The sequence below is a fragment of the Centroberyx affinis genome, unplaced genomic scaffold (genome assembly GCF_046629955.1).
Source record: "Centroberyx affinis isolate AG114_WGS23_722 - 3 ecotype Tasmania unplaced genomic scaffold, CSIRO-AGI_Caff_v1 ptg002739l_1, whole genome shotgun sequence".
Classification (NCBI taxonomy): Eukaryota; Metazoa; Chordata; class Actinopteri; order Beryciformes; family Berycidae; genus Centroberyx; species Centroberyx affinis.
Window position 1 is genome coordinate 80758 of NW_027280905.1, and position 11834 is coordinate 92591.

General features: G+C 38.8%; 1 protein-coding gene across 3 annotated transcripts; it reads left to right on the forward strand.

The window, feature by feature from the left end:
* The first annotated feature begins 3201 nt into the window (after positions 1 to 3201).
* glt8d2 (glycosyltransferase 8 domain containing 2) lies at positions 3202 to 11344 on the forward strand. 3 transcript variants are annotated; one of them, XM_071535591.1, is made up of 9 exons: positions 3202 to 3244; positions 5614 to 5736; positions 6890 to 7058; positions 7892 to 8009; positions 8138 to 8222; positions 8928 to 9040; positions 9703 to 9869; positions 9958 to 10070; positions 11166 to 11344. In XM_071535591.1, the coding sequence occupies exons 1-9, from the start codon at positions 3226 to 3228 to the stop codon at positions 11342 to 11344; spliced, it is 1086 nt and encodes a 361-aa protein (XP_071391692.1). In that variant the 5' UTR covers positions 3202 to 3225. The 3 variants fall into 3 exon arrangements, with proteins under 3 accessions (XP_071391692.1, XP_071391691.1, XP_071391693.1); XM_071535590.1 differs by having other exon boundaries at positions 5614 to 5706; positions 6866 to 7058; XM_071535592.1 differs by having other exon boundaries at positions 5614 to 5692; positions 6873 to 7058.
* The last annotated feature ends 490 nt before the right edge of the window (positions 11345 to 11834 follow it).

Below are 11834 nucleotides of genomic sequence, written 5' to 3' on the forward strand. Positions count from 1 at the left end.
AGGGGAAAATGTGCCAGTAGGATGAGATAATTTCACTTGTTTCCAATTCAAATTAAGACTTTTCTTGAATTAAAGTGTAATTTTCTTGACACAGTACCATGAGATTGATCTGCCTCTTTTTGTCTTGTTCTAAACTATCAGTGCTTGTTTCTAGAAAATTCCCAAAACGAGTGAAACTTCAGTGGAAACAAATGAAATGATGATCTTAGTGCATGGGTAGAACTTTTCTCTTGCTTTAAGAAGGTTTTCTGACTGAATGAGTCCTGCATGGCTTGTTATTTTTTGCAGTGGGCTGAACGCCCCTGTGTGGTTTGGTTTGGACAATCCCCCTCCTCCATGATGTGCAGCTAATGGGAAAAATAAGAGCTTTCCCTGCTATTGATCATGATTTTTGGATGATTTTGATGGATCATGAACATTATACCTGCATGATGAGCATCCTTAAGAAGCCATTTAAGATAAATAATGTAAAACACAGTGAGAAGCTTCTGTACTGATGTGTAACAGTGGTGGAAAGAGTACTAGACTGCTCTGCCCAAGTAGAAGCACTGTTACTTTGCTGATATTTTATTTAAGTAGAAGTAAAAGTACTGGTGTAGAAATCTACTCAAGTAAAAATTAAAAGCTGCTCATAAGTTACTGGGTTAGGCTACTTGTTAGAAAAGATAACTGATTTTTCCTATGCAATTCTAAAAGGACAAGAGGACAACATTCAAACTTCATTCTTTTAATTGGAAAAATTAGAAATGACAAAATAAAGTGCAGTAACAAAGTAAAGCCAGATTTCCCTTCTCACTGTGAATGGATCCACATTTGGCCAATTTACCTCGGTCCAATTTCTGTTGCTGATGGAGAGACACAACATCTGTCCTCTGTAATGGATGGGATGTAAAATGTAGCCAACTGCAGTACTTCAGTAAAAAACATACTTAAAAGTAAAAGTAAAGTTACTGACTTTAAAAAAATACTCAAAAAAGTACACAAAAAAGCGACTCAATTACAGAAACGTGAGTAAATGTAATTAGTTACTTCCATTCTTGATGTTTAGTGTCATTTCTTTGACAACTGCTCAAACTTAATGAATACAGACATTTTAAAAACATCATAGGAACTCATATTTCTATCCATATTTCTCTCATATTTGAGTGTCAGTGGTAAAAATCCTGTTAATACATCGACAATTTGACTCTTAACAAATGAGATGGGACAACAAAACACATGTAAGCTAAACGCACCGTCATTTAAAAAAGACCCAGAGAAGTTAACCAAGTGTTTAATCCCGGCCAGAGACTTCATGTTGGGCAGCTCTGCTCTCTGGAAGGAGTGCGTCCAATAACTAATCAATCACAGATGCACTGGGCTCCTCTAAACAGCGACAAACAGACCAGAAACAAAACGATGCATCGCACAAACCACAGGTCCTGTTTTATTTCCATCTGGCGTTTTACAAGTTCAGTTTGAGTCTGATAGGAGCTTTGGAGGAATTGCTGATACATGAAAAAGACAGAGATATGATAGTATTGTTCAGCAGATAAAGAAATAAAGTTTCACCACTATACACTGAATTTACAAAACATTAGGGACACTTTGTCTTTTCATGAAGTTCATTCATGAGGTGAATCCAGGTAAAAGCCATTCTTTCTTATGGTTTTCCTTATTAAATCTATAGCAATCAACAAAGGAGGAGATGCAGATAAAGGGAAGCAGACGAGTTACAGAAGGATTTTGAAGCTTTGAGACAAATGAGATGTGAATTGTGCAAAACTCAATATCAGGAAGATGTCCCTAATATTTTATCCATTCAGTGTCTAAGTTAAAAACGCTGGAAGACAAACAGATTCCTTGACGAAGCCAGAAAGGAGGGTTGTATTAGACAAATAAGTAAAAAAAAAAATATTGCAGTCAGACAAAAGCTTTATGAAAAATGCCATCAGAAAGGAAGTGCTGCAGGGTTTCTGCAAAACTGGAGCCACATGTTTTTGTGGAGCGACTCCTGGCTCCGAAGTCTCCTGCAGGGTCTCAGGTCACACCGGCAGCTGGTATGGTCAGAGTAAAGACATGAAGCAGCAGTGAGGGAAAGTAAAGCAAGTTTTAAAATCAGAATCACTTTAAAAACAGAATCACTTTATCCACCAAGTGCAATTAATGTGCAGAAAACATCAAAGATTTAGAGTGAAAAGGGACAAAAGTGACATTTTACAGCAGAGCAAAAAAACCAAACTTTAAACACTTTCATCTTTTCATTCAAAACGTAACAGAGGAACCATTCACGCTTTTACAGAAGATTCAGAAAAAGTGATATTCTTCACTAAACTACTAAGTGCAGTTACGCCCCCTTTTTGCACCAAAATTTTAAAGGTTTTCACTCGAGTCTTTTTGGATTTTCTCCCCTTTATTATGATTTTGGTTATGATTACAGACGTGTTCTTCTTCTCAGTCAGAGCTCAGTAAGACGATAGACTTTTCCAACGATATGTAACACTCATTTTCAGCCAAAATTTGAACACTGAACAAGTTTAAGGTAAACTAAAGTAAGGCCAACACCATTCTGGACTGCCATGACCGACCCTTGGTAAATTAAATTCGAGCTCCTTCCTTCTGGGTGTGGATTTAAGATTCCCCCAAATTAAGTGCAACAGAACAACAAATTCATGTATCCTTACCGCTATTAATTAGCTGAATATGTGTAAGTAGGCTATAACATTTATTTATTTATTAGTATTGCGATGTTTGGTAAACTTACATGTATATAGGCTATTGACCCAGACCCAGATGTTTGGGTGTCTCCTGCCTGTTTTTAATCTCATGACTGTGTTCTTCTAACTTTTGTAAACCCGCTTACAAAACAAATTTCCCTTAGGACACAATAAAAGCATTGAATTGAATTGGAGGGGGGGGGGGGGGGGGTGGCACTTAACCCTCTGCATATTTGCTAAAAGTTGTGTGGTCTCTGTGGATGTCAAAGACTTTGCAGAGCAGCAGATCGTCTCTCTCTCTTCTTGTTGCCAGAAACTGTCTCTCTGTTTCAGTGCTGCTGAGGGAAACGGCCAAATCACATCAGTCTTCATTAACTCCAAGGAATATTTATACTCCCTGTTTCTCTCTCAGTTTCTCTCTTAACTTGTCTTGACTGACTTCAAACTGTAGCTCTCTCTCTTCCCCTCTCTCTCTCTCTCTCTCTCTCTCTCTGTGTTTGCAGATGTTGCAGGGAAGCAAACATGAAATATGGCTCTTCTGAGGAAAAGTAAGTGAAAACAAATTGTGATATGAATCGATTGAATGGTCCCTGGTCGCTTAAATATACCTGAGACAGTGAAGACATTTTTTCTGCTCCTGTGGATTGACAGATTGAGTTAGAGTTAACTTTCTAATAGACTCATTTGTCCCCCTGTGGTTTTCCCACTCACACTGACTTATAGCTTTGTGTTGATAGTGAGGTTTAGCTTAACTTCAGCTGAACACCACGACTGCAGAAGGACTTTAGTGCAGACGTTGTAAATAAAGCCCCGCCCCCCTCCCTAAATCCTCTCCAGGGAGTTTCAACGGAGCTGGAATGCATCCAATTCCTCCCTCAACATGTGCATATGTGACTCTGCATGGACGTGCACCAAGTGTGTGTGTGTGTGTGTGTGTATGTGTGTGTGTGTGTGTGTGTGTGTGTGTGCACGTCCCTTGAAAGCTCCCTCACAAATCAAGAATGTCCACCAGTCTCAAGACTCTGCTTACATTTGTGCCATGTGTTTGGTTTTGTGTGTGTGTGTGTGTGTGTGTGTGTGTGTGTGTGTGTGTGTGTGTGGGTGTGTGCGTGTGGGTGTGTGTGTGTGTGTTAGGGGTGGGGGGGGGATGATGAGGTAACCAGAGGAAAGCCTGTAAAGGAGTTTGATGTCATGATCCCGTTCTGAATGCCAACCTGCTTTCCATATGATATGAAGCAGTTAGAAAAATACATTCAAACTGTAATTACACACTAAAATTACAGTAAGTTGCTGTTTTCCTGTGTGAACACTGTACAGCAACTCATCTCTTCAGTTTTGTACAGAATACAAAACAGTTTTGTTCCAAAATGAGATATCCACGATTTAAAAAACTGAAGCATCCCCAAACGGATTGCTAATATAAAATTAAAACAAACTGTTACTGTTGACATATTAAAACCTCTATCTCCAATTTAGATGATTTTCATGCTTTAACTTAAACTGAAGGATTATATAGTTCTCTATGGGTTAAGAAAATTATAAAAAAAAAAAAAAAAAAAAAAATGTAAAACCTATTGAATAAACTGAAAAATGCTTGGTGGTCAAGCTAAAAAACAAGGCTATTCTTCTTAGTTCCTGAAAAATTGATTTTTTTTTAACATTATTAACAGTGAGGCTATGTTACACTTTAAAGGATAGTAAGTAACTACATTAATCAACTGGATCCTCTATAATTGAGATATTGAATAATGTTTTTTTTATCTTTCAAATGTATGTGTAGCGTTTTTAAAAAATAAGCTCTAAGTATTTTGTATCAGAAAATCTACCTGTTCGATATAGTCAGAAGCTCCGACACTTGGTAAAGCCTTGGTCTGGGTCAATAAAGGGTGAGTGATGTCACTGTAAAATTAATAGCGTTTCGGAGCTTGTATCTATTAGAATTAGTTATGGCACCTGGATGAGCGGCCAAGAAAGATAAGAGTGTGTTGTAACTGGTTGCAGATGGGGAACCGTCTCCACTCCCAGAAGTGTGGAAACAATCCAAACTTCAAACATCTCTTTTCTTTGGTGACAAGAAAGAACGTGTCATTGCTGCTGCAGGGTGAAAATATTATAAAAGGTCTCGTTTACAGGAATTTAGACAGTATTGTTTTCAGATTGATGACCGCGCTGCTTTTAAAAAAAATTGTAGCAGTGGCTTTTGAATGGGTTTCATTGGCCAGAGAGTGAAAAACAAGGAAGTAGTGGAACATAAACCCACTTGAAATCCCCTTTTATTTATTTATTTTATTTAATGTTTATTTGATAGGGACAGATGCATTAAGCATAGAGAATTGCACAACAATTATCCAATGCAACGCATCACAGCATTTATAGCTAATGCTAATTTCCAATGCCCGTCCCTAGAAGGGCCTTTAAAATAACAGACATAAAACATGTTTACATAAAATATTACACATATATATACACATATACATATATATATATATCTGCATATATATATATCTGCCCTCCCTCCACCCCTACACATGACTACATGATTGATTGTCTTTTAAAAATTCCTTCAGTTTAATTTTAAAATGTTGACAATTTTGGTCTGTTTTGAGTTTGTGCTGTTTTGAGCTTTTTTTTTTATACTGATATAAATCTAAATGAGGTAAATTCTTAGTATACATACAGTTAGCACTACCAAACTGTTTTATGTTATATGAAGATAGGGTCTTTTAAGGAAAAAAACAAACAGAAATGCATGCTTTTCTGCAAATTTTTGTATGTATTGGAGGTGGATTTCTCTCCTTTTTATTTAACACTGGTCATCGAACATGCACTACCTGTAAAAGACAAATGTAAAATCTATGTGTGGCTGTATGAACCTGCTCATACACTGACTGACTGCTGTATTTTCTTTGCGTTTCAGTTAATCGAATCCTGCTGATGCTGCTGCTGCTGATGCTGTGTCTCCTCCTGCACAGTAAGCTGTTCAGGGCTTCGACTCGGCCCAGACTCTCAGGTAAACCCCTTCCTGGAACAGAGGAGACGAGTCCTACTTTGACCTGAGGGCTGCTGCCATGTTTACACAGCGAGTTTAATAAGATTGCTGTTCTCCTTTTCTATTTTAGTAAGATTAATTTGGCACAATCAGGACCAAAAACGAGGGTTGGTGTTTTTCTGGAGAAATGAGAATAACTCAAACAGCCAGGACTCAGTTAGGCTGTGTTCACACATAGAGATTTTTAACAAACAAAGGTTTACCAGGTATTCCCAACACATCCAGTATAATCCCATACTGCCTTTATGATCGTTGTCGTGGTAACGGAAATTCATTTATTACAACGATCAATTTTTCCACCGGCAGTTTGACTTTCTCCTTCATCGTGATTGGTTGGCTGAGAGAAAAGCGATTCATGTCACCCAGCGCTTTTCTGAAAAGTTTAACATTTTTTAACCAAAAAAAAATGTTGGGTGCAGCACTTTTTTGGGAGCGGCTGCCTCCCATTACTTTTAATGAAAAAAAGGCACTGGGAATTGGGAAAAAAATGCTACAGCTGCATGTTACAGAAAGGCGAAGTCTCACGTCATTTTGTAGGCTGAGTTAGCATTTCTGCTATTTGGTGTGAAGTCCAAAAATGCCCATAGGTTTTGCAAGAAATGGCCAAAATAAAGTCTGTGCTATATCTGGCTGGTCTGGTTTGATGTGATAAGCTAACCATATGAACCATAACAACTATAATAACTGTCAAATACAACGCTATGAAAATCTTAATAATTCAAATGTACAATACAGTCAAGCTATGGCAATGAAAAATGTATGAGCAAGTCTGCTTTTGCTAATGCTAACATTTTGTTAGCATTTTGTTTTGTTAGCAAAGATCAACATTAAAAGTCATTAATGTCAATAAGAATTTGTTCTTAAGTGACCTGCCTGTTAAAATAAAGGTTGAATACAAAAAATAAAAATAAATAAAAAGATAAAAATGCACTTTATTGATCCCCTAGTGGAAATTCGGGAAACAGTCAAAATTTACAAAGGTGATGCTAGTGGATGTATTTTAACCCCTGGAACAAAATGTAGTATACTTTGTGGAGGTGCTAATTTATTTATTTATTTTACAAAATTATGCAAAATTCCAACTTCCGTTTACGGCCTCTGCTCCCTGGTTTCCTCTCAGATCACAGGAAGGGCCTTGGTGGAGTTGCCATGGAGACGGTCTCAGAGAAGGATAGCGTTATCCCCGTCATCATCTGTGCATCAGAGGAGCGTATGGGCGCCACCATGGCAACCATCAACAGTATCTATAGCAACACACACGCCAGCGTGTTCTTCTACATCGTTACTCTTCGTGACGCCGTCAAACTGACCAGGTTTGGCGTTACTTTGTTTACACAGTAAAGCATTATTTATTAAAGGTGATATAAGTTAGATGTTTACTGTCCCATAGCACAAAATTAGCTTATCTGTGTGGGGTTGATAGGGTTGTTAATCAATACCAATGACTCAATGATTACTTCACTAGACGCTGAGATTTCTGGCTTTAAAAAACTCAAGATTATTACCCAGATTAATGCCTGTTTAAGTTATATTTATCTAAGAAAAATTGACTGAGGGCACATAATGTCATATTTTGTTGATCCATCCACTACCACCTGATCTTTTTCTGCTACATTCTGCTACAATCAAACAGTTAGACACATTCACACCCTAATAGCTGCAGAGTTCCCATTTTCCTTGAAAAACCCTGAAAGTTTGTGGATCCAGTTGAAGAAACCAAAATAACACCTTAAATGTTTTTGAAAATGTATGGATGGCCTTGAAAGGACTTGATATTTGAATTTAAAATACAGCATCCGAATTCTCAGCTCTCTCCATCGTAGCATCAAAACTTCACATCCTGAGGAAAACCCTGTGGTGTTTATGCAGCTGCAGTTTAAAATGATTTCACCAGGATTTCTCCACTTGACAAGATCAGTAAACAATGAAGCCTCTGTGAAGTCTCACTTGGACCAGTGTCATGTTTTACCCCTAAACATGCCAATTTGGAGTCCTTAAAAAAATCCATAAAACCATAAAAAATCATTGAGAGTCCTTTTATTTGACGTCCAAGTGAGTGTGAGAACACTTTGCTGGCTTCCACCGTTTCCCACTGAGCCGCTCCACTGGAGAAATTAATTGTGAGTCTTTCTTTGCGTCCTCCCAGGCAGTACATCGAGAAGACGAAGCTGAAAGGCATCAAGTATAAGATTTTGGAGTTTAACCCCATGGTTCTGAAAGGGAAGGTGAAGCCGGACTCATCCCGACCCGACCTGCTCCATCCAGTGAGTTCTGGGTTTGTTTCTGCAATGATAAACAAACACTATGCGTGCACAAATGTATCTGTTCCACAGTTTTAAAGTAAACTCAAAAATTCCAAAGAGGTGAAATAACTTTTTTAATTGTTTTGCAGCTCAACTTTGTGCGCTTTTACTTAGCTCTGCTTGACATCAAACATAAGAGGGTGATATACTTAGACGACGATGTCATTGTGCAAGGTACGTATGTGAGCGAGACAGGAGAGAATCCAATGAAAAAAGTAGAAGAGGTACATCTGAAAATATTGTAAAATATATGTATATCCTTCCAATTTAATGGTGTCAAGGTTTGCTGAAATTGATAACAGATGTATCTTTTGCAGTCATGAACCTGAAACACTCGCTCTCTTATTTTATAGTTGTTGTAAAACAATAACATTTCAGAGGGATTTGGACGTTTTAATTAAAAATAAAACAGGTCACCCTATAGATGTTACCTGTATGATGTTGTAGTTTATTATGAAAACTTTATGATTAATCTATTGATTTTGATTGGTAAATTTCACATCCATAAGTGAACCCCTATTTTCAAACTGACTTTAATTGACTTGATGTTGATGACTGAATCCCTGGTGATTAAGAAAAGCTTCTCTACTGTCCAATATTCTAATGAGATATTTACTGAATGAAACTATTACCAAATGTTATGTTTGCTTTGCTGTCATTGTCATGTATTACCGTATTTTTTTTAAACTGTATTTGTGAATTGATGGAGCTGCAGATGTCTGATTTGGGAGCATTTAATGAAACCGGAAAGTCGGCGTAACCCCAGAAAAGACAGGAGAGAGAGACAGAAGGCAAACATAATGTTTCATACAGAGGACTGTCGTGCTGTAACAGGAATATCTGCATATTTCACCTACAGCTTTCTGTCGTACTTTCCAGGTGACATCAAGGATCTGTTCAGTATCAAACTGAAGCCCGGCCACGCTGCCGCCTTCGCCACCGACTGCGACCTGCCGTCCACGCACGAGATGGTGCGCAGCGTCGGCATGCAGGTGCATTTTTATTATGCTTTGCCTGTATTTCTTTGATGGGAAAGTCCGACATCCGGGACTTCAAGTCGGCTGCTGAACGGTGATGCATTCACGTGCTATTTTGACAAACGATAAACAACATGGACGTCCTGAAAAGGATGATGTGGATTTGGCTGCCTCTTGCATTTAAAAAAATTATGATGGTTAGTCAGGTTAACTAGAAACATAATATAGGTGCATGTGTATAAGTATTTTCTTATCATTGACTGACCCAAAACTTGATTATTCCATCATGGTCAGAAGGTTAAAGGTCGGGTTATTATTCATCATAACTCGGAAACTCAGGTAGCAAAAATGTATCTGACTTTGCGACTTCATCCACCGTCTTTGAATGGTGTTTGTGTGAAATTTCCAAGCAAGAAATTTGTTTTTATGATATATCTGATAGCACATGAATGCAGGTTCTGTCTGTTTCTGCATGGTTCTTTTCCTCGCTGTGTTCCACTGTAGACCATCAGAGCGTTTTGGTCAATTAAAAAATGAGAGAACGGTTGGTTAAAAGGAGTGTGATATCCCTGGAGAGTCAAATTCCCAGTTTTACATATACTGACAGGTTACGCTTTTAAAAGAATCAACCTCAGTAACTGAAACCTGATGCTTTCCCCTCTGAGCCCGTCTCCCAGACAACCTACATGGGCTTCCTGGACTACAGGAAGCAGGAGGTGAGGGACCTGGGAATCAACCCCAGCGACTGCTCCTTCAACCCCGGGGTGTTTGTGGCCGACATCACCGAGTGGAAGAAACAGAAGATCACCAAGCAGCTGGAGAAGTGGATGGAGGAGAACTTCAGGTGAGCACGGCGACCGCCTAACGCCACGATACCTGCTGTAAAAATAAAAAGAGTTGAAACCCATCCGCCTCCTCTCTCTCTCCACCAGGCAGAACATATACAGCAGCGCCTTGGCGGGCGGCGTGGCGACTCCACCCATGCTGATTGTGTTTCACGACAAATACACAGCGATCGACCCGGAGTGGCACGTCAGACACCTGGGTAAGACCGCCGTCCCTCTTGATATGTAAAAGAAATTCCTGAATCATGCTGTATTCTGTATGGTCGGGGGACCACCAGGGGTCCATGAGGGGGTTCCAGGGGGTCCCCAGCAAACTGATGAATTGTTAAACTTCACCATTATTTCATTTACAAGAAGTTAACACAATTGGAGAATGTAGAAGAATGACTGTTTTGATCACAGTTTCTCTGTTATCTCTCTACCTACAATACAGATAGTCATGGAGTTCTGGACAAAATCATATCTAACAATAACAATATTCTCAGATTTGGGTCAGAGAGACAAAATCTCATTAAATGGGGGTCTGAGGCTCTAATGTGGACTAAATTAGGATCCTCGATGTGAAAAAGGTTGAGAATCAGTGCTGTATGTGATGGTGATTTATCGTAAACCAAAACCAAACAGAAGTGTAACTAGGTGTTAAAAAACATTGTTGGAATCTGAAATAGAAATAGAAAAAGACTGTGAAAAAATTTAAACTGAGGTAAAACTATCTTGTCTTCTTGTTAAACTAACTAGAATATAACGTGTGAAATGTTTGTAGTTTTCACCTTTTGTTTATGTATGAGGTAAAAAAAGAGAATGGTTTTAAGGCGGAGATTTTTGGCTATTTTAAATGCTATCTTGTAGACCGATTTAAAACCGACTTTAGCTAAATGGACTGAATTCAGATTGCTGTCGAGTCTGCTAGTGATTTCATTTGTGCAGCATGAAACCAAGCGGTCCCAACTTTAAGTTAGTTGAGGATGTATTGAAAAAAATGTATGTAAATAAATGTAAATATGAATTTATGGTTTGACTGTATTACTTAAAAAAGACACAAAAAAAAATCTGATCTGCAGTGTCCGAGATATTGTGTAATTGTTGTAGCTCCCCCCTTTGGCCAATCAGAGCAATTTTGACAATACTGGAATGGAGCAATGAGATGAATCATTCCCCAGTGTTTCGTCAAAATCTGATCAGTGGGGTCTGAGATATTGCATATGATGGACAGATAGATCGACTGACCAGGGCCGATCCATAGTCCCTCCCCCCTATTTGGCTTTAAAGTGGAGCTTTCTGTTCTCTTTCTCTAGGCTGGAGTCCAGACGCCCGTTATTCAGATAGTTTCCTCCAGAAGGCGCGGCTGCTGCACTGGAACGGCCGGTTCAAACCCTGGAATTACCCCGGCGTCCACCTGGACCTGTGGGAGAAGTGGTTCGTCCCGGACCCCTCCGGAAGGTTCTCCTTGGACCGACCTGAGGGCGACGGCTAAAGCCTGAGGACCGCTCCGTGTCCGAGCCAGAGGGACATGAGGCAGGAGGCGTTCAGGACTTACTGGACCACGATGGAAGGATTCATAGGGAATGAACTCTGATGTGATTTTTTTGGCATGTTCTTGAAAACAAAGTCTTGTTGCTGTCTGAATATTGTATGAGGAGCATACAATGGCGTTACGTATTCTAAATACAAAAAATACAAATCCCAAAAAAATAATGTATTCTGATTACACATAGCTGTGAAAAAAATTAGAGGACTACTTCTGGGAATACTTTTATAGTGAAAGTGAAACTTTTATGTTTGAATGCAAACCTGAAATCAACTTCCTGAACTTTGTAATTTTCCGCTTCCCTTCTCATCTGAACCTTTATACCTCAGATATGGAAAAGTAATCTGAAAGTAATTGAAAGTAATCAGAATACATTACAGAGTTTTGGTAATCCCTTGGTTTGCGTTACTGATAACATGTTTGGTGATGTAACTAG